This window comes from Pseudopodoces humilis, chromosome 3 (assembly GCF_049639895.1).
Source record: "Pseudopodoces humilis isolate 2021_Gansu_Grassland_sample_001 chromosome 3, ASM4963989v1, whole genome shotgun sequence".
Lineage (NCBI taxonomy): Eukaryota > Metazoa > Chordata > Aves > Passeriformes > Paridae > Pseudopodoces > Pseudopodoces humilis.
In genome coordinates, this window is record NC_142202.1 from 11147103 (window position 1) to 11172802 (window position 25700).

At 53.3% G+C, this 25700-nt stretch overlaps 1 protein-coding gene across 4 annotated transcripts; it reads right to left on the reverse strand.

Moving 5' to 3' along the window:
• Nucleotides 1–110: 110 nt before the first annotated feature.
• On the reverse strand, nucleotides 111–25633 carry KLC4 (kinesin light chain 4). Of its 4 annotated transcripts, none has more exons than XM_014262504.2 (16): nucleotides 25509–25633; nucleotides 14654–14920; nucleotides 14250–14480; nucleotides 13830–13908; nucleotides 13518–13743; nucleotides 13122–13209; nucleotides 12715–12816; nucleotides 12231–12404; nucleotides 11975–12074; nucleotides 11432–11484; nucleotides 9034–9101; nucleotides 8844–8952; nucleotides 7944–8066; nucleotides 1125–1249; nucleotides 954–1011; nucleotides 111–589 (listed from the first exon to the last, which is right to left on the reverse strand). In XM_014262504.2, the coding sequence occupies exons 2-16, from the start codon at nucleotides 14900–14902 to the stop codon at nucleotides 500–502; spliced, it is 1875 nt and encodes a 624-aa protein (XP_014117979.1). In that variant the 5' UTR covers nucleotides 14903–14920; nucleotides 25509–25633; the 3' UTR covers nucleotides 111–499. The 4 variants fall into 4 exon arrangements, with proteins under 4 accessions (XP_014117979.1, XP_005534087.1, XP_087908545.1 ...); XM_005534030.3 differs by having other exon boundaries at nucleotides 7917–8066; XM_088052419.1 differs by lacking the exon at nucleotides 25509–25633 and adding an exon at nucleotides 23811–23829 and having other exon boundaries at nucleotides 7917–8066.
• Between the last annotated feature and the right edge of the window lie 67 nt (nucleotides 25634–25700).

Sequence of the window (25700 nt, forward strand, 5' to 3'; positions counted from 1 at the left end):
GGCGCTCCGGCGGACCCCGCGGAGCGTGTCGCCCTCTCCCCCCGGCAGGCGGCGCCCGCCCAGCCCCGTCCCGTCCCGTCCCGTCCCGCCCCCCTCAGGCCGAGGCGCGGTCGCTTCTAGGGTCGGTTTTATTTAATAAAATAAAGTACAGCGATCATCCGGCGGGGGACCGGCGTCCCGGGGGCATGGGGCACTCCCGCCGCTGCCCCGGCCCGGGGACAGCCCCCCTCCCCGGGCTGGCGATTCTACCTGGCGAGCGTGTGTGACCGGTACCGAGCATGCGGCCACCAGAGCTGCGGGCCCCGGTGAGCAGCAGAGGAGCATGCGGGCGGGCTGCGGTGCCCGAACTAGCTAGGGACCCCCGGGGGAGGCCGGGCTGGGCAGGCAGACGGTGGCAAGAGAACCGGTGATGGGGAGTACAGAGTAATCGGTGTGGGGAGGTGGCGGGCGCTGCCCCGTGCAGCGCGAAGCCAGGGTGCCCAGCAGCGGAGCAGCCAGCTCAGTTGGAGGAGAGCAGGGAGCTGTGGGAGGACAGGTCCATGCTGCTGGCGCTCAGGCCTCTGCTCTCCGCACGGAGGCCTTGGGTGCCCTGGAAAAAATACAGTGCCCATGAGGTAGGTACCTGCACTCCACCCCCATGCCCGAAAGCTGCCACCCCAATTCCTGCACCCCTTGCCTTGCAAGCCAGGACGGCCCTGGTGCTGCTGTCACACACAGTAGCTGCTGCCTTTGCTCCCAGTCTATGGCTGAGCTTTGTGGGGAGGAAGATGGGTACTTGGAAGCAACATCTTCAGATTCGGTGCTCTGACCTCAGACGAGGGGTTACAAGCCAGGGCTTCTCAGCACTGCATCCTCGGGCCCACTAATATGCCCCTCACCCCCTGTGCCACTGGCCACAGCCCCCAGCCTCATGCACAGTCCTGTACCAGCCCCACCACTCACACTGTGCTTACCTCAAACGAAGCATCACTAGACTTGTGCAGGTAATTTAAGGACGCAGCTCGTTTCATGCTATAAAGAAGCAGAGGAGAACAGATGTGATTGTGCTGTGTTTGGTCAGACCCAGACACACAAGGCGGCAGGGCCCCCATCTGTCCGGTACACAGCCTGACCCTCACACGTACCTGGTGTTTCTAGGCTCCAGGGGACCATTGCCCTGCAGTTTCTTGACCAACATCTCACTGCTCCTCCGTATCACATCCCGGATTTTTCCCAGAGAGCTGCTGCGCTGGAGAGTGCCACTGCCATCCTGGACACAGAGACACAAGCCAGGGTGATGGCTAAGTGGCACTGATCAGGCTCTGGCATGCTGCTGCTGAGTGGCTGGAACTGGCTCCAAGCATCCTCTTGCCCATGTGCACTGAGGGTATAGCCCTGGCCCAGAGCAGGCTTACTGCTCACTACATGGCTTCCCCTCACCCGGTTCTCCACAAGACGTGATAATCGTGGAATCAGGGACCCCTGCCACTGTTGTCTGGCTCATCCAGCCTGATAAGCCCTCCTGCCCAGTGCAGGTTGCTGACTTGCTCTGGGCTGCCAGCACAAATGGCACTGGCATCTGCACAGTCCTGCTCAAACATGACACAGCTCCATCACCTGCAACAGCTCAGGCAGAAACTACCAAGGCAGTCCCAGTGGCCAGGGAGGCAACAAGGGAGTCCCAAGATTAGGGATGCTTTTGTCAGGCCAGGACAGGCTCTTGAGACTTTCATTTCAAGGACTCTCATTTGCTGCTGGCTGGAGACCATCCTCATCCTCCCCCTCCCCTTGCCCTTCTTCACCACACCATCACCATTCCTCCTCTCTGTCCAGCACTCATACAGATGCACGCCCTGCTCCTGCAGGCTCACTCACATCACACAAGATCATTTCACATTGCACACACAGCCTTGTCCCAACTGTAACACCCCCAAGACAGTTAGCTTTAGCCTTTGGAGCAATTCAGGCAGCTCCACTGGGAATGGATTCATTTGGCTGCACCAGCACTGTGTTGCCAAGCAAGCACCACTGCATTCCTAGGCCCCCCAACTTTAGCTTCATGCAGCCCCATTAGCTACCCTAGGGGTGGCACTTTACAGGGAACTTTTTATGTCTGCCTGCTTTTTCAGAAGACCAAAACCAGCCTGAAATCTTGTTGCTGAGCCTCTTTCCTCCCACATGCTCCAAAGTCCCCAGTACTCAGTGAGGCACTCAGCCCTTGACAGGCTCCAGTCCACCTCCTGCACTTTGCTCCACATGCATGCAAGGCACGAGTCGCCAGCATGACACCACACCATGCCACCGTGTCATCATGCCACCAAGCTGTTCTCCTGTGGCCTGGCCTGCTTGTGACACCACTGCTGATGTGGAATTACTTTTTGCTCTGCTGGCCTGATAACACAAGTCTTCCCTGCTCCTGCTTTGAATGGCCCCTGGAACACTGGGGCAGAAGAAACAGGTAAAGTGATGGCAAAAGCCCTTTTACTCCTTATAAAGATGTGAGGGAGCCCCTTTGAAGCACTCCAAATTACAAGAATGCCTTGTGTCTCAGGCTAGCAGCAGCAATTACCTCAGCACTGCCCAAGCAGCTCTGCAGGTAGGCAGGGTCTCTGCCTTAGGCCACTCACCCCCCTTGTGCTGACCATTACAGATTGTGGCCCTTGGGGAAGGCTTTTCCAGCGCTCCTCTGCTCTGATTACCCAAAGTTGATCCAGCCCTAGATTGTTGTCTAACAGCTGACCAGGACTCTTCCTACCAGCAAACCTTTCTCCTGGTATTCATCTCATCCCTTCTTGGATAAAACAAGTGCATTGAACCTCTTCACATTCTCACTGGGATGAGGGTTTTCCAAGTTGAGAGCCATGTGTTGCTGCTGCAAAGGGACCCACTCACCAGAAATGCAAAGAGCACCCAAAGCACCAAAGTAAACAATTCAATTTCTGCACGAGGCATCCCAGGCAGGTTTTGGATGAGCTGAACATCAAGTGTGCAGCATTAGCAAAGATGCAGAGGTGTCTTTTGCCTCCCCACCAGACTTAAACTGGGTCACCAATCTCCCTGCAGGGTACTGCTATGCCAGGCACTGTTGCTTTTCCCAGGGCACATAAACCAGGGGTGGAAGAGGGAACACAGCTGGGACAGGGGAGCAGGACCGTGGTACAAGGGCAGCAGGATCAGGCCAGGAAGTATGCTCTTGTATCAGGGCTGGAGGATGGAGCCACATTTTCCCAGCTGCCGTGATGCAGACTGACTGCAGACCAACACCAGAACCAAATGCTGCTGCATGCTGGGTTAAAAATAGCCTCTCTTCTCCCCCCACTCCGTTTTCTGACGGGTTATTTTTAACCCAGAACATTTATGGGTTTGGTTTGCCGCAGAGCCCCCACCCCATTGCACCCACCAGGATGAGAGCATTCAAAAAAAAACCAAGCAGCTCCACCACTAAGCTCCTCTCCACTGCATGCTCCCAACCCTGCCTAATGCATGGAGGCAGAGGACTTGGGCAGGATTTGGCAGCATGTAGAACTCAGCACTGAGGGACACAATGGGGTATTTCTTTGGCTAAACAGAAATGCCTGTTGGGGAAGTTCCAAGCTCAGTTGCCCCAGGACCGCCCTGCCACACATGGTTACAGAGCTGAGGTTAGCAGCAACTCCAATTTGGAGGACAGGGAAAAGCACAGTGGAGCTGGGTCCTTCATCTCCAACGCTCAGCCTGGAAGAGGTGCCCTGGGGGCAGCACATGCCCCTGTACACACACAGACAGACACCAAGCACCCCCAAACCTGCTCCAGCAGCATTTGCACCCACCACCCCAGGGCTGACCGACGCTGGCCTATAGAGCATGGAAAGAAGCACAGGGCAGCAATTTGGGTCAGTCTACCTTTAATTAGAGGTATGGTTGTTACAGCACCAGGTCCAGGACATGGCAAAGCACAGGGGCAGGTGGCCCTGAGGTCCAAACACACCCTGCACCGGGAACTCACCACTTTCCAGAAGCATGGAGGCAGGGAAGGTACAGCCCTGCAGCGCTCAGCCCTGGGATCCACACCCCATGATCCTGGGACAAGCTTCCTTTCAGTAAGCACAAGCTCCCAGGGGAGCAGCATGCATATACCCCAAGGCCTCTGCACCACCACAGGAAAGCCAGGCCCAGACAGACATAAGCACATTTAGTATCACAACCTGCCAGCTAACTAGCATAAAGAAAGGATCTAGCTAAATAAATAAGGAGGAGTCCTGTGCTGGCCCCTGGGCTCTATCTAGCTGCCTACAGCCTTCCCAGCTTTCTTCCCAGATATAAGAGCCAGGGAGGTTCCCCTCCTATAGGAGGCAGGGTGAGAGTGTACACTCAAGGATGTGAGACCCAAGACAGTGGAGGTCTGGCCCTGGGACACATTCCATATCCCAGTAATGACTAACAGCACCAGACCCTGTGAAGGCCTGAAGCCATCAGAGGCACTGAGTCACTCACACACCCCCTCATGGTCAGCACTGTGACCCTGTTGGTAACAGGGTTACACATTTCCCACCCACTTGGCTAGGGACAGCCAGACTGCAATCAGCCCCACAGACCTGTGAGCAATCCAGCCCCTACCCCTGCAGCAACATCTCTCCAGCCATCCCATCTGCTCCCACCTGCTCAGAGCACCTCCAGCCCTCGCCCTTTGCTTCCTTACATCTGTCTTTGTACCTTCTTTTTCTCCCAACCACTCTGCTCCAATCCAGGCCATTCCCCATCTCAGCCACTTCTAACGGTCTGGGGTCTACCCCTTGCAAAAAAACTCTCCTCCTATCCCTCCTCTGCTTTCAAGGAACAGCAAACAACTTCACCCCCACTTCTCCCACCAGCCACACTTAAGAACCCTGTAGCAATGGGGGGCTAATTCACCCCTTGATGCCAGATGAGGAACCTGGCTATAGCATCTAGTCAGGAAGTCGCAGCCAAACATGCTTGTGCTGACCAGCTCCTGTACATAGTCCTTGGCTGTTGCCCCCTCACCTCATCTTGGATGTACAGTAGCTCTATGGACTGCCCTACACTCCTGTGCCCCTGCAGAGAGACCCACACACTGCTCCTGGGTTACAGAGCTCAGCAGGGAGGAGGGGAGCAAGATGGGGACTGCCCTGTGCTGCAGGGAGAGCCCATCCCACTGGGAGCCAGCACAGGTTTGCTACAAGGCACTAATATCAGCTAAGCCTACAGGGAAGAAAGCAACTGGGCACATGACAGCCCTGCCTAGGCCAGGCCTCACTGACCCATAACAGCCCTCCATCTTCGAGCCTCTGTAGAGATGAAGGGAACAAAAGCTAGGAGGGCTGAGGATGTCTACTGACAATGGAGTCTGTAAGCCTGGAGTGAAGACAATCCCCCGCAGGCCTGGGCCCCAGGGATGTGCATGGGCAGGCCAGGGGTGGGGGCATGCAAGGGGATGGTGGCTCGTCACCCTGGCCTGGGGGAGCTGGCAGCTCCTCGCAGATTCTTCCTGCTCTTGCTGGCCACGGGACTGGAGCTGGGCCATGTGGCCAGGCACTCCTCTGCAGGCGTCGCGGTGCCCTCGCGCGCCAGGAGGGTTGGGGGACTGGCGTGGAGTTCTCGCCGAGGAAGGAGGGATGGTGTGGAGGAAAAGTCGGAAGGTACAACACAAACATCCAGGTGACTGCGGTGGAGGGGAAAGGGAGTCTCGGGAGGCATTTAAGCCTAGTGCACAGAGAGGAGAAAGACACAATTTACAAGGCTGTGAGGTTGTAGGTCACCTAGGGAGCAGGTGGGACAAGGCCCAGGCTGCATGCAGAGACCACAGGCCGCTTCTGGGCAGGGAAGGAGTCTTGTGAAGCTGAAACTGTGGCCTCACTTTGCTAGTTGGCTTAGTGGACTGGCAGGAACAGCTTAGCTCAAGAAGGAACAGCCTGGGTCTTCTGCTCCAAGGGCTCCCTGCTCCTGGGCCTTGGGTACCCACCAAGGCCTCTGCACCATGGAGCTGGTGCTATCCCCCTGTTCTCACATCCCAATTACCTGGGCAGCAAGCAGCTGGTCCAGGCCCTGAGGTGCTTCCAGAGCTGCCTATGGGCACAGGGCACCCTGGGGACTCCCACAGCCCTGCCTGCAGCAGAGGACAGCTAAAGGAGGGCAGCAGAGGCTGCTTTAAGGCAGCACATCTGAGGTCTCTGGACCAACACAGAAAACAACAGGCCATGATGGACAGGAGCAGCAGGAGCTGCCTCAGCCTTCTTTTGCAGAGAGCTTCAGTACAGGGCAGGGCTGCTGGCTCAGAAGAGAAGACTGGCTATGTGTGCAGTAGCCTGGAAAAGGAATCATGTGGCAGCAGCTGTGTCCCCCAGGGTGCTGGGCTAGCCCTCAAATCCTCTATTTACAGCTGTCTGGGTCAGGGAACCTCTGCTAAGACCCCTGGGGAAGGGTCATATGAGCAGGGACTATTCCCTGATTCTGGCTGTGGGAGAGGGTGGCACTACCTACTTGCCTTAGGATGATCAGCTCAGAGATTGCCAGGAAGGTCTCCCAAACCATCACCAGTGCTAGGAGATCACCCAACACCAAGCACAGTCAGAAGGAGCTGCAGAAAGACACCAGCCAGCATAGGGACCAGGTGATTCTAATCCAAACCTGCAGCCCTCCCCTCTGTGCTTGTCTTGCTTCCTTACTAATGGTGAGTGCAGGGGCCTAGAGCTGATGCTTAGCCAGAGCTAAGACTTTCTTTGGTCCTGATGCCAAGACTTGGGGCAAAGGACAGCCTTGCATCTGGTAAAACTGCTGGGTCTGTTTTTCAGATCCCATTCAGCCACCTCCTACGTACAATCCACAATCAAGAGAGCCAGCAGGCTTCAGGCTTTGGGTGTTGAAGGGCTGTCATGGCAACAGGGAAGAAAAAGAGGAAGGGAGGGAGCTCATGCAAGTGGGGATAGAGCAGAGCCAGGTGGGGAAGGGTTAGTGACAGCAAATGTAAGGGGGCAGCGAAGGACTCTGTGTGCTCAGTGCCTTTCCTGTGCCAGGTTACAACAACCCCAGCTACTCTATGCTCTCAGAGTTTGCAGAAGGAATGTAAGCATTAACAGCCCTTGAGCCAAGCACCCACCAGCACCATGCTCACTTGCTGCCTCTTCTCCATCCTCTTGCTTGCAGGAGACACAAGGCACCTCTTCCAGCCCTGCATCACTACCTTTCTCCAAACTCAGTGCTAGTGACCAAAGTCACCCTCAGGCTCAGAGCAAGCCTAGACAGGTTCAGGTTGCCCTGTCTGTTCCTCAGTTAACACCAGTCTCTTGCCTCCACTGGTCAACCCCCCCTGCCATTCTGCAAAGACCTGCCTTTTATCCCCTCTGCTTGGCCAGAGCCTGCTGAAGGCATGAGACCAGGAGAGGGGGACAGTAAAGATGCTGGCTACTGACTATTCCTGTGCCCTGCAGTCAGTCAGTCAGTCAGTCAGTCAGTCCATCCATCACAGACACACCAGGCATATCACACACACACACCCCTGCCCAGGTTCAGCATCATCAGTGGCACAGTGCAGGACAGACAGCCAAAAGGCTCTCACAGGCTGGGTGAGCCCGAGATGGGGCTGATGCTCTCAGCCAGGACTTCCAGAGGGGAGCAGCAGGGAGAGATGTTAATAAGGTTACAAGCCTAAGATTAAGGGCAGACCAGGACCAGTTCATGCTGCACACTGCCAGGGCCTGGCAGCTCCCTGGAAGCAGGAGCCCTCAGCTGGGAATATCTGTTCTGTACACCAGAAGCCAGACCCAGACACGCACCTTTGTGGGCTGGCTGGCTCATGCCAAGAAAGGGGAAGGAAATGTGCAGGGAATGAATGGAGGCAGACAAGGATGCCACGACAGGCCACGCAGGGACAGCCCTCAGCCAGGCTGTCCCTTCCCTCTGGCAGCCAGCTGAGGCCATTCTTGATGGTGTCTTGTACTTACCCCGCTCCATTCCACGCCCATACTCACTTCCTCGCTACCGTCTGTGGCATTCTCGTACTTGACGCTGCCCCCCAGGCTCCGATGTCTCTCTGTGCCATCCCCCTCCTTCAGGATCTCCACCACCTTCGTCTGGTTGATTGGGTCAATGCCCTGCAAGTAGGAAAGGATAAGGAAGAAACGTGTTTTGTCTTTCCATGTTCCTTCCCTCTAGAGATCCACTGTGCCATCACTGTGCTTGGCTCCTGTTCCCTCTCTTGGCCACTGCCCCATCACAGCCAAAACTGCCCAGCACAACCAGGATGGAGCCAAATGCCATCCTGCATTTAGCAGTCTCTGAACTCCCAGCTCAGTGAGTCCCTACAAGGCTAAAACCAACCCTCTGGAACAAGGGCTTGCTACCCCAAAGCTGACAGCTGTTTTCCTTCACATTTTGAAGCATGAAGGATTCAGCTGTCCTTCAGTCTTGTGCTAGGTGCTTATAGCTCCTGCTTTATTATTTGAGGATTGAGAGGAGTTTAAGGCAAGAGGTACTCTAAGAAATTCTAGGTATTTTTTGCCTCTGGACAAAAAAATTAGGGTGAAGGAAACATCCCAGTAGGCGTAGTTCTCCCCAGTAGCTGACAAATCCAGTAACCTGCCTTAACCAGCTGCAGTATTTCTGCACCCAGTGAGCCATGCCTTCCCCACACATGGACATCTGCTCCATCCACACACACATGTGCCACTCCACACACCTACACACATGTGGACCTCTACACAAATGCATCCCCAAACACCAAAGCCCTCTGGTGTCATGGGAACATAAACAAAGAACATCAGAGAGGCCCAGGAGAGTCCCTCACCACACCCTAACCAAGGCAGTGCCATAACATGCCACCCCAAGCCCTACAATGCCCCCCACACCAGGGAAGGTCCCTCTGGGGTTACCTGTCGCCGGGAGCGAACCGCGCACTCCTCCAAGGTCTCGGCTGCTTCCAGCTTGCCCTGGCGCCGGTACAGAGCACCCAGGTTCCTCAGAGTGGTATTCACAGTTGGGCTGTGGTGACAGAGGGGAGGTGAGCAGGAGCCCTCTGGTCACCCCTCTAGAGTCCACAGCTGCCCCCAAACCAGCTCTTACCTGCTAACCTTACAGGCCTTGTACCAGCCACCATACTCAGCATAGGGAGCGCTGTCTCTGTGCTTGCTCTAGAGGGTGAGGAGAGAAGAGAGATGTTAGTTCCATATCTACCACCCTTCTCTGGCCTGTGCTCTGCCACTGGATGGCAGGGTCAGACCCCAGGCTGCACCCCTGCACCAGCTCAACCTTTGGAAACACAATATGCAAATGCAGTGATGAGGCCCAGCAGTTTCCTGGTAGTAAAGTTAAACGCGTGTTTGCTGCAACAGATTTGGGTCACAAGCAAAAGTGATATCCTAGTTTCAGGAAGGAGCATAATCCCACCTCCTTACCGTCTTCCATGGTATCAAAGGCAGCAGGGACAACACAGCCTATTCTCATGGCATAATGGAGGGCATGACACCCCAACCAAAACGCAAATGGGAGACAAAAACCCACAGACATACCAGTCTCCATGGGCACTAAATCCTCAGCCAGGGGTACCAAAGGAATCAGCCAGCCACATCCCAGCCTTTGGCCTACAAGGTCAGGCTTGCCCTACAGCAGCTCAGTCCAGTTAGCTGTCCCCTCCCCATGCTCAGCCTTTGCACCCCAAAGCTGGCTGGCTGGCCCTGTCCCAGCCAGCTGCAAATGGGCTGCCAGCCAGAGCAATAGCACAGGGCACAGCTTGATGCTCAAGAAGGAAGATCTGGACAACCCACACTCCAGGGCAGTAGCTGCTAGCCCTGGGTCCATAGGACCATGGCACCAAGCAGGTGCAGGGAGCCACTGCTCCACAGCACGAGTTACCCTCTAGCCCAGAAGAAACTCTCTCTGTGAGGACCATTTTGATCACTCACTGCCACAGCACTTTTCAGCTTTTTATCTCACATGCCAGAGTTTCCCTGTGCCATAGGCACATGTAGTTTTCTTCACACCAGGGTCATTCTTCATACCTTGGGTAGGCACCAGAGACAGAGGATGCCTGCTGATGGCATGAACTCTGCTGCCAGGAAAGAGGGGCAAGGGACAAAAGTAGTCAAGCTCTGTCAGAGGAATTTAATACATTTTAACAGAAGATGTGGAAACAGCACAAGGCAGAGCACATCAACCCCAGCTCCTGGGCCAGGAATACAAGCAGGTCTGTGACTACTGCTGCTGCCTGGACAGGAATGCCAACCCTGCTTGGGGCACAGGCACAGCTGCCTTGAGGACAGGAGTCCCAGAGTCAGGGAAAGAGACTTAGCCCTTGCCTGAGACTCACATGTAAAATTAATCTCGTACTCCAACTGTGGGTCTCAGCCTTCTCCCTTGCCCCATGGCAGAGCTTGCATTATCTGGAGCATAGCTTCATACTACACCTATCTACATTTCACCCCTAAATTCTCCAAAGACACCATCAGAAGAGTCTCAGTCCCAGACAGGGCAGGGGAACCCAGACTCTACTCCAGCTTGGATTTCTCAAGGATGGTGCTGCAGCAAGAGCAGATTATTCGCAGCAGAGCCTTTGCAGTACAGCACCCACAACACTGTAAAGCTGAGCAGTGCCCTGTGCTGGGAGCCATGCAGAGTGGTTCAATGGGAAGGCACAGGATACTGTGGAAAGCACCTGCCACTGCCCTACTTCTAGGGCTGCTTTTAGGATGGGACCCACAGTCACTAAGTCAAGCCTGCCCAACTGTTGCCTGAACCCTGTACGGTTGGGGCCGGCTCTGAGGGCAAAAGAAAAGGAGAGTTCCACTGCAGGTAGAGGACTAGATCAGAACCCTTCATTCTGCTGCTTCACCCACCTGCCAAAAACCAAACAGGGCCTTACACTTGGCGAAGACACGACTGCTGCGTTTACTGACCACAGTGCAGGGCCTGGGCTGCAGGAGCAACAGTAGCTTTGCCTTTCAGCCTGGTCCAAGGCAAGCACAGTCCATTTCTATCCTCTTTCAGAGGCCAGCTAGGGCCTGCCCTGTGCAAAGACCTTTTCCAGATATGGCTCCATTTCCTAAGCAAGGTGACAGCAGCAGTTTCTTCTTGACTTCCATTTTTCCCTAGAGCCTTAGAGCTGCTTCAGAAGCCACTTGTGCTCTGGGTACTGGCAGCTCTTCAGAACAGAGTGCCAAGGCCTAGCAGCACAACTCTCTGCCATCTGCCATCTTCCATCATCTGCATGCCCAAGAGGGATCAATCACTAAAGCAGAGAGAGCATGCAGCCATGGCAGAGAGACTGAACAGCCCTGCCCAAGGAAAAACACCGTGCTCTCTGATGGGCCTTCCCTCCCTGCTGGCCCAGGGAGCAGCAGTGCTGTACCCCCTCTCCAGACACCTCCTGGCCTTGGCAGCTCTTCAGACTGCAGCTTCTCCAGGAAGAAGACATAAGAGACAGGGTGTAATAAGAGAAGATCAAATCCCCTGGGATCAGACTCACCTTGCTCATCTCCTCTCTCTCCTCTGCATGCATCCAGATTGGCTTGTGTTCATCTGTGTGGGGAAGAGTGCAAAACAGGTCCACTCACCACCCCATGCTGTTATTTGCCTCCTATATAGCCCAGCACTCTGTCCCAAGAGCTAGCACCTCGTCAGAGGGAAGTGACACTCCAGATTCTCCCCCTAGTCCCTGGCCCAGAGTCCTAAGAGAGGCAACCGACACTGCAAAGGCAGAACAGGGGAAGGAAAGAACAAGTCCTTCCAACAGAAGTACATGTGCCAGGTGCACAAGAGAAACTTCAGCCTATGCTTGAGCATGATTGTGCCATTTACTATTCCCAGCCCTGTGAAGACTGGGTTTAGACTCCTGAGAGAAGAGGGAGAACTGTGTAACACACTAGAATGGCGGCATCTCAAGGGCTGCCCAAAGCAGGGGCCCTGCAAGGCATCCCATCCCTCAGTCTGGGCAACACCAGAACCAGGCAAGTCTAGGCTGAGAGCCAGGAAACCTCTCCCCAGCCCCAAGGACTTCTGCTGTACAAACCATCCACGGAGCCAAACTCCTTCACGTGAGCACGGGTAAGGATCTCCTTATACAGCACCTCTGCATCTTTGTATTTGCCTTGCTTCAGGTAACAGGAAGCCTGCAACCAAAACAAAACAGCTCCAGCACCACTGGGAAACAGATTAAACTCTGCCCACCACTTGCAGCTATTGCTCTGTCTCTAAGCACCAGACAAGGCTCATGTCTCCCACAGCCCCCCTCCCCAACACCACATGGCCTCTCCCCAGTGCCTCACCAGGTTGTTCTTGGTCTTGGCCACATTGGGGTCATCAGGACCCAGGCAGCTCTCGTAGATCTCCAGGGCCCGGCAGTAATAGTACTCCACCTCATCATACTTGCCCTGGTTCTGGCACAACAGGGCTAGGTTGTTCAGCTGCTTGGCCACATCAGGATGGTCTTTGCCTAGAACCTGGGTGAACAGAAAAAGAGAAGCCACAAAGACTGCAGCAGACTCCTGGAATTAGTAGACATCAGAGTCCCCCTAGCACATGCCTATGTCAGACAAAAGCCAAGGTCTGGAGGAGCAAGGAGGAGAAATTCCAGCCTCTACCTCCTGGCAGGCCTCTCCAGAATTGCAAACACTGGAGAGACAGGAAAGGTGGTGGCAGAATCAGCAGCTGAACAGACTAGATAGGCCCTGGATCTCCCACATGAACTGAAGTAATGGAAGAAAGCCCACAGAGAGAGATGAAAGGAGAAAGAGCATGGGAGACTTGTACCTTCTCACGGATCTCCAGGGCTCGCTTACACAGTGGCTCTGCTTCTTTGTACTTCCCTCTCTTGCCATAGAGAACAGCCAAATTGTTCAAAGTCGCTGCCACCTACAGAGACAGAAGCTTCTCCATGAAACAAAGCAAATTCCAGCTGGACCAAACAAGGGGCACAAGCAACACTAACATGGACTGTCCCATTTCCTCCATGCCTGCAGTACTGCTGCTTCTCAAGAGAAGGAGGACCAGAGATAGAAGGCTGCCCTGGAGGATTGCAGGATCCAAGAGAACCCAACTCCTTACAGGCCATTCTGAACCAGCCAGCAGGAAATACTGAATCATAAAACACTGCTGAAACAGTGCCCCAGCAGCACCCAAAGGTGAAGAAGTGACTGAAAGAGGAGAGAGACACTCACCGCGGGGTGGTCTTTGCCTAGAGTCTTCTCACGGATGGAAAGAGCATCATTCAAGAGGTGTGCTGCTTCTTTGTATTTGTTCTGATCCCTGCAGTGCAAAGTCAACCAGTTATTTGGCATTTGGACACTACAGCCCAGAGCAGGGAGAACTATGAACAGTGCTCCTTCCACACAGACCCACCCTTCACAGTCCTTTCATTTCTCCATTCCTCCCTGCTTTAGTCAGTCCCTAGTTATAGATGGGAGTTTGGCAAACCAAATAGCCCATCTAGGCCAAAACCTTTCTGAAAGGCAAACAACAGGAAGCTTGGAGAGCGCCCCAGGATGTGCTGTAAAGGGAAACAGGAGATGCAGAAAGCTGTCTTGGCCCAGTCCTGCCCTTCCCACCACACTCACCTGTACACTAGTGCTAGAATGTTGAGCATGGTAGCCACATCAGGGTGATCATGGCCTGATGTCTTTTCCAGGTCCTCCAGTGCCTGCTTGCAGAGTGGCACAGCCACCTCATAGCGTCCCTGGGAGGCGTACTGGATGACAAGGTTGTGGAGGGTGCGCAGGCGTGCAGGAATCTCATAACCTCCCTGCTGGGCAGCTGCCACAGCACTGCTGTGCTGGTGGGGCACTGTGGGCACAGAAATAAACACAGCACAGTTGGCCCAGCAGGTTTAAACAGACACAGGCAGCTCCCATGCATGAACAAACACTTACATCCAGGACCATGCTCCTCCTCCTCATTTGGGAATAGGTCATCCAGAGAGTCCTTGGTGGAGTCACCCTCCTTCTCCTCCTGAGAGGATGAGAATCACAAATACTGTTGGTTCTCAGCAGAGACAGCAGCAGCCTGGGCTGAGTCAGTTGCCAAACTCTTGGCCTTTCTGCAGCCCACCAACACACTCAGTTTCTTCTGCTGTCTCTGCCACCATGTCCCCCCACAAAACAAAATCCAGAGACTCTGCCTCATGCAGGCCCCCTTTCGCTACAGGGATGCATAGGTGCATCCATGATGCATGGGATACAGGGTGCATGGGAAGGGGCAGAATCCAGGGTAATGTTATCACACGTAGGCAGTTCTCCCCGTCCAACCTCCCAGACCCACAAAAGCAGCTGCTCAAAAGGACTGGGGCATACCGAAGGCGAGACATCCTCATCATACTTCTTCAGCTGGTTCATGAACTCAAGGTGTTTCTTCTCCTCCTCCAGCTGAGCCACTGTCTGTTCACTACGCTGCAGCTTCTGCTGGGTGTTGGCAAGCTCATCACGCAGCCACTGGTTCTCCTGGCACAGTCTCCGCACCTGAGCACGCAGCTTCTGCTTCTCTGACTCCACGGCATTCAGATGGTTGGACAATGCCATCATCACCTTGTTAAGAGTCTCAGTCAGTAACAACCACAATCTTGCCTCTCCCTCACATGCATGTTTAGGGTCCACCCATGCTAGCCTTCCCACCCCTGCAGCTTATGGGAAATGGCCACATATCTACCCTTCCTCTGTCAATCCCAGATAACACCTCAGGGATCACCCACCACTCTCACCTGAGCTTCTCCAAGCCCCAGTTCTATCATCTCCACTGACTTGCGGAGCAGGTTGGATTTCTCATGCACGAGATTGGCTTCTTCATCCTTCTTCAGGCACTTGATGGTCTCCAGCAAGCTGTGCAGGATGGAGTTGTGCTCATTCTTGAGAGCTTCCAGCCCTTGCATTACCAGCTTGGTGTTGGAAATTATCTCCTCTTGGCTCAGCTTGTCCAGTTTCTCTTCCCTTGGGTACACCATGGTGGACATAGTCCTACTCCTGCAGCCCTGCACGGAGACCAAGACAAAACCAGAGTGCCCCAGGGCTGTTTCAGAAAGCCACAACCAGACACAAGTATCACAACCTCCTTCAAGCAGTCAGAAACAGCATTTAACTGATTGCCTACTCTAAGCCTTTCTTCTTCATCTTCCCCTCTCCCTTTGGCAGCAGGCAGCTGTCAGGGCACGTGCCTCTGCTCTTGTGGCTGGGAGTGCTGGCAACCAAGGCAGGTGACCCACATGGATAGGAGACAAAAAGGCTACAACCAGTAATGACCTCCAACACCTCCACACTCCCAGCAGGGGGAAGACTAATTTAGCTTCTATTTAAGAGCAGAGATTTGTGGTTAGCAGAGCTGGGGTTGCAATCTATATACCTTCTGCCCACAGACCACTGATGCAGAGAGGCTGTCAAAGCTCAGCACCTCTTCTGACTCCAGAAGGGAACACAAACTGGAGGGATGCCAGCTCAAAGCTTTCTGCTTCCTCAAAGGAAAATCTCCTAGAAGAGCATCTCAGATAGGGAGGCATCAGTGGTATTACTGTGCCAAAATAATGCCTGACCAGAAGAGTACATCCTGAAGATCACAGCCTCAGCACAGAACTGCCATTGTGGCACTAAGGGACATGCCACCAGCAAGACACACCACACCACTGCCTGACTGGGGAAGCTCACATACACCAACAGCTACAGTCACACTAACATAATCCTTTTGCAGGTGTTGGTTTGAAACACCAACAGGTTTTCCATCTTCATTCACCCTGCTGCCACCCCAAGGACTCCTAAGGATGAGCTAAGAACTCTGTACTCCTTCCCTGTCCTGCTCCCCCCAGATATACAATGGGAAAGTACCCAGGTACTGCTTTTGCACAGTGACACCAAGCACTACAACCCACAATGTTAGTGTGGCTGCAAGATCCCTACATACAAAGTCCAGGAGCTAAAGAAACACAATAGGCCAGTGGCTGAGAGACAGAAGAGACAGGCAAGACCCCTTATTGCAAGACCCTGGCTGCTGTATGACTCACTCATCTAGCACAGTCACAGCCTCTTCCACCAGCTGGGCCACCCCAGCAGCCTCCTCACATTACTCAACAGTAAAGCTACCTCCCACTTTGCTATCAGGTCACCCCAAAAACAGCCTCCTGCAATGCCCTGCACAGGCAGCACCTGCCCAGCAGCACCTCCTTGCTACCTGGAGCTGGCAGAGGCCTCTGCAACCTGAGTGCCCAGGGCCCTGCTGCCAGGAAGCTGGCAAACTGCCCAGAAGCTACACAGGAGGAGGTGAGAGGATTGCTGCCAGCAGATCTGCCTTTGACCTCCTGTCGGACCCACCTCTGCATAGTTTGAGCTTTGTTCAGAAGTTGCCTTGTGCCTGTTTTACTGAGAGAACAGAAATACTGTCCCAGCTACAAGCACAGAGCAAGCAGAGCTCCCCTTTCTGACAGGGCTCCTCTTCTCCTCACCTGTGCACCCTGCCCAAGTGCCAGGGAGCTACCAGGGAATGGGCCCTGAGCAATAGAGAGGCCCAGCTTCCTCCTCACTGCAGCACTTAAAGTGAAGATGACAAACAGCACTGGGACAATTGTTTCAAGTACACACATCTCATTATCAAACCCACTCATGTCCCCTTCTTTAGCCTCCCTTTACCTCCAGCTGTTTTATAGGCCTGAACTCTCAACTTCTTTGGTTTCTGTTCCCATGAGGTACATCCATCCCTCAGGAAGAGGAGCAAACTCTCGACACACAGTGGAGACCTTACTGAACCCTCAAGCAGGGCAGAAACACCTCGTGTCTCTTGAAGACTGGGTTTCTGTTCACACCTCTGAACAAGAACTGAGTCATCCTCCCCCAAAGTCACAATCCTGACTTCACGTTCATTTCATGATCTAGCATCAGTACCAATTCTGAATCATACTTCACTGTATCTTTCACTTTTGGGTATCTGTCGTGCTCCCAACGCAGTTAACCCTGCACATTGGGCATTTTATACCAAAACAGTCTCATCTGGACCATGACACACACCAGTTTGCTTTGGAGAAGACTATATGATAAGAATAGCATGAAAAACCTTATTAAGGTCAAGATAAAGGACGTAGACTATTGTTTCAAAAGTAAAAATAGGTTTGCTGAGAGTTGGTTGCAACTGATACCCTATCTTCCAAACTCATTCTCCAGAAAATGGCAGCTAAGCACTCTGGTCAACAGTTCCCCTGGTTATTCTTTTTCCCACCTTTCTGGCACACCTGGAGAGGGATCAAGTGCTCAAGCAATAAGGAAAGCCGTGCTTAATGCGGACTTCTGCAGGTGAGCACAACTCAGGAAGAAATGTGCAACAACTCCCAGCCCTAGAGAAAAGAGGTTGTCAGCCCAAAGGGTGTTAGTGCTGCTTCATCTGGCCAAGCACTCTCGTGCTCTAAAATAGGTCCAGACAGCTTCCCAGGAAGGCTCAGCAGGCACTTACCTCTTCCACAGAACCCAAAGTAATAACAGCTAAAGGGTTAAATGGCCCATCACTGGTTCCAACTTAGAAGGAAACACCGCGACTCGCTTGCAAACAGGGAAACTGGCAAGTGGCGGTTCTCTGGACCACAGGCAATGCTTGGGACACAAGAAGATACCCAGTAATGGCCTCATACCCAATGTACAAAAAAATAGAACTCTGCTCTGAAACTCTCACAGCTGAGCAGTACAAGTCCCTGTGTGTACTGGGCCAACTGTGAAATACTGACATTTTTCACAGCAGCATCACTTATGCCCATACAGACATAAGTGTTATAAAGTTATGGTGCCATCTTTAAGAAGTGTAATACAAACACCTTGGGAAGAGGAACATGTTACAGAATAAAAAGCCACCAGACCTCACACCTTGCTAGGTAACAGAGTCAGAAAGACAAGACCCAGATCCATAGAAAATCAGCCTCATTAATTCCACTGTAAACATAACTGCTCCTCAACTGTGAAACTGTGTGTTAAACCATCAGCATCTCTACTACAGCAACACTTTCTTCAGCCCTTCCAGCAGAAAATGTTCACGCATTTCACAGTCCTCACAATCAACTTGTTTTTTGAAACTGCGAAGATTTCAGACTGAGAAGGAAAAATAAACCAAAGCATCCTGATCCACAGCATCCAAGACTCATCCTACCCTGCAACTACATCCTCAGATCCTTCAAGACATCCCAAAAGAGGATTTTCTTCTCTCACTGGCTGTGCAAACATCTGTAACAACCTCAGCCTTTCTCCCCTAGGGTGACATCCTGGAAGCATAGCTCTGCTAGGTACCAACATGTTTCCATGCTCAACAGTAGACAGAGGATTGTCCAGACTGGACAGAGGGTACAAAACCTAAGAACAACACAAAGCTGGTCAACAAGAAAACAAAGAAGAGACTGCTGAGAAGTCTTTTAAATGCTGCTACCTCTTGTACAGCAAAGAAAAGCAACAAACACCAGTGGGAGCTGACTTAACCTTCCAAAGCAGGAATTCCCCCCCAGAGATCTTATTTCTAGTTCTTCCTAGTGCTGTCAGGTCTATACACTCAGTGCTCAGCCCTCCAAAGAGGAAACACTCACTATGGCAGCCAACACCAAGGTCAGGCAGGCTGAGGCTGCTGTACATGCACCCTTTCTACTCCTTCACATTCAGTAAGGGGCACTGGGTGTCCTTTACCCAGGCAGAAAAAACACTCAGAGGTTTTCTGCAGAGAGGAAGGGACACAGCATGGTTTGCCTTTTGCAGGGTGGGGCTCAGACTGGAATAGGAAGAAAGAATGCTTTTCCACCAAGCTCCTTGAGAGATGGAGAGCCCTGTTCCCAGCTTATCCTGCTGCAGTCCTCATGGACCTGCAGGTGTTCCAGCCCAGGTCTCCACCCGCAAGTTTCCGCTCTAGTTGGCACGTCTTCCCTATTTACAGAGAGCTGCTAGAATAGCCTGCCTTTCCGACAACACCCATCTCATCTCCCCTCTTCTGCTCCCGTTTGGAGGACAGAGGAGGAACATGCATGCACTGAGCTTTGTGGCAGCTGCAGCAATCAGCCGGGAATCCATCCGCAAGTACATCCTGCCAGGCAAAAACGTTCCTCCTGTATTCAAGTGCATAACCGCAAAATCGCTAAGCATCAGCAATTTCAGCAGCTCATTTTTCTGCCTCCCAAAACTGCTGCCACATGTGACACCTTTAAGAGGAAAGAGCTGGAAGCTTCACTGCTTCTATCTTCAACCCACAACATCTACAAGGATGCCAGATTAAATGGGTCCAAGTGAATCTTAAAGCTTAGGTTATGATGCCTAATGCTAGAAGACTATGGGGGTGGGGAGCAGCACCAGGAAAATCAGGAATCAACTACAACAGGACAGAGATCTCAGGTCTAAAAACAACTCTGATAATGCAGTTCATCACCTCTGTGCATGCCCAAGACAATAACTGCAGCGTTCTTCAAACTGCATATAGTCTGCCAGCACTTTCTGTAAAGAAGTGAAACAGAATTTCAGCAGCAAATTCTTCCGTAGGAGAAGGTGATCCGAGGATATAAATGATGTAAGGTAGTTGCAGAAAGACAGCTAGGTTCTGGAAAAAAGCATCCTGTGGAAAAAGAGTATGTCTGACCCGCAGCAAGAACAAGTGGCCACATTTGGGAGATAGACAGCAATGGTTTCCATAGAAATGAAAACACAGAGCATTGTCTTGCTTCATCATAATTATCCCAGTCTCCTCCTGAGAGACATGCTTTTGCTACCTGGAGAAACAGCAAGGTTATAAATTTGGGAAGCAAAACGACTTGATAAAAGTAGGGAGGGTTTTTTGATGTGTTTGTTTTTCCTTGGATCTCTGCCAGCTCATTACCGTTGAGCAACAAAGGGTCTCTGGAATGACTGGTTGACCTCCAATGAAGCTAGAAGTGAGACTGCAAATAAGACAGTGAGTTCTCACTCCTAAGGGGCACTGCAACAAAACTAGACCTAATATTTTGGATGCTGAAAAATAATATAAAAGCAGTAAAAAGCAAACAGAGTGACAAAGTTACAGCCACCACAGAGGCTGTGTCATGAGCACAAATTTTCTTATTTTGATACCACAGTGTCAGAAAGCAAACAGATTGTAGGAGATTACAGTCAGCTGTGCAGAGCCTCTGAGGCTTCCACTGCACAGCCAGGGCACACTGACACTGCCAGGAACATCTGCACACTGAAACACCACTGCTAGAAGAGCCACTGTGCTCAGGGTCACCACCCCAGGTCACCTGGAGCAGAACCACAGAAAAGGGACAAACTGGTGCTGCTGAGCTCCACACTGAAGTTGGTATTTCCACAGATGCTCTAATATGGGCAAAACAAGAAATGCTGAGGTTCAGGTGAGGCACAGAGCAGGAACTGTCCTCTGTGATGCTTGTTACTGTTGCCAGAAATGCCTGGATGCTCCCTTAGAGCATCTAGGAACACACAAAGAGGACATAAGGAGTCAGCATCTTGGGAGGTCATACCCAACATATCTCTGAGCTTCAATTGTAAAGTCAAAAGATTCCACTCAAACTCTAATGTCCATAACATTCTCTGCCACCAGACGTCTCATAAGTTTCTACATCCTACTGCCAAAAAAGGGGACACCTAGAGTCCTGTCTTCTGCTCAAAGTTCTTTCCCAATGTCAGCCTGCAGCCCAGACCCTTCTTTCACTGCAGACAGTCTAGAGAGTTAAACCAACACACAGATGACTTCAAATACTATAGAGGGACTGTTGTGTTCGAACTTTTCCCTCAGTAAGAGTCTGGCTTGAGTATTACTTGAAGAGTATTACTTGGAATGAACGCTTAGAGATCTCTGGTCTATTCCCTCACTCAAAGCAGGTATCTGATCAGGTATCTGTGTCTAGCTAAAGGACCCATCTCCCAAAAGGGAGATCCCACAAACTCTTCAGACCCTGTACCGTGACTTAACCATCCTCTTGTGGGAGAAAAAAAAAAAAAAAAAAAGGTAAAAAAATTCTTCATCTGAATTCCTCAGATAAACTCAATGCATTTGCCTTTAGTGAACAGCTCTTCAGGACAAAGGAGCAAGGCACCACAGCACTAGAAACTGATCCAAGGCCCAGAGAAAGGGAATGCAATGCCTTTTTCCTTCCAGCAGGGTTCTGCAGGGGTTTTTGGATTCCCAAAGCAATCCACCTGCAGCAACAGAGCATGCAGTAAAGGCAAGAAGCTGTCTCCTATGCCCCAAAACCAGGACTTTCCTTGGCATCCAGACGTCTCACATGGCTTTGAAGTCAGTCTCCAAGCCCAGAAAGACCAGTTTCCCCAATGCTCAGAGTCATGCATAACACAGTACAAGTTGACTGCCTGTCCGGGGGATAGGGAGGGCTGCCCAGGGATCAAGACAGGATTGCTTCTTTCAGCAGCTGACACATGCCAGCTCTAGCTGACTGTGAACCTCTGGGGTTTTTTCCTAGATACTGGAAGGCTTGTGTTGGGAATGTCTGTGTTTACCTGCAGGCTGCAAGAGGCCCAGAGGACGAGGACTAAGGAACTGGATTTGCAGCTCGAGTGAAAGTGCTCTCCCGCAAGGAGACTGGAGCTAAAGGGAAAGAGCATGAAGGGAGTCTCTCAACACTCCTCTCTGTCTCAAAAGCTTCAGCTCCCTACCACCCACAATCTCTAATAAAACACACAGCGTCACATAACCTTCCTGAGACCCAGGGCAAGGTGGTGATAAGGGGGCTTTACAAGGACTTGGCCATAGTGACTCATGTTCACACCATTACAGAAAGAACACAGGAGCTTCCCATACCCTTCCACCTTCCAGCCCACAGCTGGAAATGGACAAGACAAAAGGTACTGCTGTTTGTTCTGACTGATCATAGCAAGCAATTCCTGTATTATCAAAGCATCATGCAATTCCAATACGGATATGTACTCTGAGGAAGACAGAGCAGGTAGTTTGGTAGGCTTTGTATCAGGTCATTCACTCCTTTCAAGACCAGAAAGGTCTCACTCCATTTGTTAATACCAAAGAGTACAGATATTGGAATCAACAAGGGTTAAAAAAAACAACAAAACACTACAAAACAACTAACAACAGCAAAACCAGCCAACTAAAAAAAACCCAAACAAACCAGCACTGATTTTTGCCATTAGCAGAAAAACACTTTGCTCTGGTTGTATATTATATTGTTTACATCCCCCCCCAAAAAAAATCCCAGCTTTTTGGCTGGGAAAACCTGCACCTTCCAGCAGGCCATTGGAATGAGAACAGCAGTCATCACCACTCCCACCAGCAAGATTATGCTGGCACCTCCAGATCAGCTGATAAGACCTTGTTTTTAAACTTGTTCATGTCTGCAGCAGCTCACCAAATCCATTCTGCATCTGCTGCGCCTGGGACTACAGCGAAACACCATTAAAACATGTTTCCAGGCTAGTGGAGACAAGAGCTAAGCAGCTGGAACGGAGCCAGGGCAAGCATCTCCTCTCAGCTTCAGAATCTGATTGGGAGTCGCGCACTATAAAAAACAGAGCGAGAGCCATTACCTTGCCCTGACAGCACGAAGCAGTATTAAAGCAGGCAGAGTAATTCCCAGGAGCCAGTGCCTTTGCAGGCATCTGTCTAATGTGAGGGCTGTGCACTGGATGTGCCTGAGCAGTACGGGAGATAACCAGGATGCAGATGGGGCCAGCAGGAGCTCTGGAGCCGCTCTGTGCACCCTGAAGGGCTCTGGTGTGCCCACGCTCCCCCCCATGGTGTACGTGGGGCACCCACAAAGGCCAGCTGCAGGCTGCAAGACTGCGCTACTATTTCCACAAGCAAACAGGTTTTGTAAACTGCAGCAAGGCAGACAAAGTCACAAGGACAAACCTCTACCTGCATAACAAGCAGAAGATCTGTTCTATCTCTGGCTCCCCTGTCTGGCTAGAGCTCTTTGAGGAGCTACATGGCTCTTTCCCAGCAAATTAAGCATTTATCCAGCAACTCTGCCAAGGTCAGAATTTTGCCACGTGTCCTTTGAGCCCCAAGAGCCATTTTGGTATTTGGGGTTAATGCTGTTGTTTCAACCTGGACATTCCTCCAAAACAGCAGATGAGAGAACACATGCTTCCTGCTCCTTCTGCCAATTACAGCAAAGCACAGCCATGTTTATTTACCCTGTGTCTGAGCTGGCCAGATCTTTGACCTGATGTGTGCTGAACACCACCCTCTTTCCTCACAAGCACAGGCAGGGGTGTTTTCCACATCTCCAAGGTTGCATGGCAGAGAGGAGACCAAAGGCACTAGAGGAGAGTTCCATGCCCGAGCATGGAACTGCAGCAGAGTGCCAGATGCCAGCTATGCAAGACGCAGGGAAGCCTGCTGTTTCTGGTAATATACTGCTGCCTCCCACCATTGTGCAGATTTCTCCCGGCTGCCTGGCCAGAGCATTCTACCGCAGCACCATCCCCCAGCTCTTCTTCAGACACCTCCTCCCAAGCGCATCCTCTCCTTCACAGAAGCTTTCAGCGATTCCCCCAGCCCACCACTTTTGGTAGAGTGCATCTCCATTTCGGAGAAGCTTAGGAAGCAGTTAATTAATGAAAAGACGGTTTGGGGCGAAACAAGGCTCTTTGAGAGCTACTGCTGTATGACCTGCCTCCGTCATCGTTTCTCCGGCTTTGTCTGGCAGCAGGAGGCACGCCCGCTCCGTATCCTTGAAACAACAAGCCGGAGAAACCCCTTCACCCCTCAGAACCACCACAGAGAAATTCTGCGCCCACCTGGCTAAGTGAAAGCTTCACAAGTGAAAAAAACTTTTCACCAGCTCTGCCTGAAACTGCGCATCAAAGCGGTCCTTTGTTCCAGGATGGCTGGGCACCCTGCCCGTCTCAGTCACCGGACGGGAATGTCCCCCGCCCCACGCCGCAGAGGAGCGGTACCTGGCTGCCTGCAGCGGCTTGTCCAGCGCCGGTGCTCGCGGAGGCGGCGGAGGAGCGGCGGCCGCGGCGCTGCGCGGCTCCGTCTGCCGCGCTGCCCCGGGAGCGAGCAGCGGCGCAGGCACCCGGCGCTCGGCAGCCAACCACACTGCGGCAGGGGGAGGGGAGGGATGCGGACAGGCTCCGGGAACAGGACGGTCGGACGCTCTCCTGGGAGCGCAGAAAGCGCCACGCACGCCAAACACACAGCTCCCTCCTCAGGGATCCACGGCAGCGCCCAGGACCAGGGCCGAGCCCCCGTGGCGCCGCAGCCAAATGCTGCTCAAGGAGCACTGGCCATCATCGGGCTCCTGCTCAGCCCACCAAAGCCCTGTTCCATCCCACCCTCCATCCTGTGGCGGAAGGTTTTACATGCTGTTCGGTACCACCCTCGCCTGTGTCGCCACTGCTGACCCCATCCCAGCCCCTAAAGCCAAGCTGGTGTAGCTGCAGAGCTCCAGCTGCATGGTTGCTATCGCTGTGCCCACAGCAACTGGCCAGGAGATCTGGCAAGGCTGGAGCCCTGTTATGCCCACACTGCGCAGTGTGGGGCTCGGCCGGGTACTGCTGGGAAGCGCTTGTTCAGTCTTTGGCTGTTCTCAGAGAGAAGACAATGACATAGGATTCAGCTCGGATTGCTGCTACAGCCATCACATCCATGGTAACACACAACTATCATGGTGCTCCCTACGATGTCCCCAGCTACCTACATCTGCCTGAACCAATGCTGCACCGGTGTTCCTGTCCCTCCTCACGGATTCCCTCAGAAGGGGAAAGGGCTCAGGTGTCCCAGGAGGAATAGCCCAGCCATGTTGACACGCAGGCTCTCTCTTGCCTCATCTCACAACACGTATTTCTTTCCTAAAGCACCTTGCTGTCCTCCGTTCCCTAGTTCTGGAGGACAAACCCGTCTGGCTGTGGGGTACGTACAGCTATGGAACACTTACATGTCGCATAAGTTACATAGTAGGAGCGCAAACATACATTATTTGTGTTACAGTGAAAGCCAGTCCTGGCAATGAAGACGCAGACTAATTATAGAACAGTGAATCCCGCAGTCTGTGCCCACAGCACCCTGGAAACAGCCATGGCCGGGACTTGGGGCTGACCCACAGCTGCCACACACAAACTCCGCTCCTCCCTCGGGGGCTCCCGGCCTCCGCCCGCCATCCCTGCTTGGCACTCGGCCCTGCCCGCGGGGAGGCCAGGCGCTCCTGGCCAGGCGTACCGGGAGCTGCCCGAGCAGAGCGGGCACCGGCAGGGCTCCCGAGCCAGCGGCTCCCCCGGTGATCCGCTGAAGGAGGCTGATCCCGCAGGGCGCGCCTCGCCGGCTCCAAAGTCCGCAGAGCCGGCAGCGCCCTTAGCGACGACCCCGCAGCGTTACGGCGGGCACGGCCCGAAAGCTGCCCTCGCCCCCGCTCGTTCCGCTGCCCCAGCTGCCAGGGCAGGCTACCACGGTCCCCGAACCACGCCAGCCGCAGACCCACTACAGGGACCTCCCCAGCTGCCCGCAAGGGTCCCACCGCCCCCCAGGCCGGCGGGGGAGCGTCGCCCCGGGAAGGCCGCCCCCGCTCCGGCCTGCGCCGCCGGGCTCCGTGTGTCCTCCCCCCGCCAGGGCCGCCGAGGGGGGCGATCGAGCCCCCGGAACCCCGCCCGTCCAACCTGCTCGGCGCAAGACCTCGATGGCGGCCCCCGTCGCTGTCCCGGTCCCGGCGGGGGCGGGGCGAGACCCGCGGCCGGCACCACCCGCCCTCTCAGCGGCGCAGCCCCTTTAAATCCAAGATGGCCGCCGCCTCCGCCTCTCCGGTGGGAGCGCGCCACCTGCCGGCGGCCTTTGCTCGGGCCCGCGGCGGC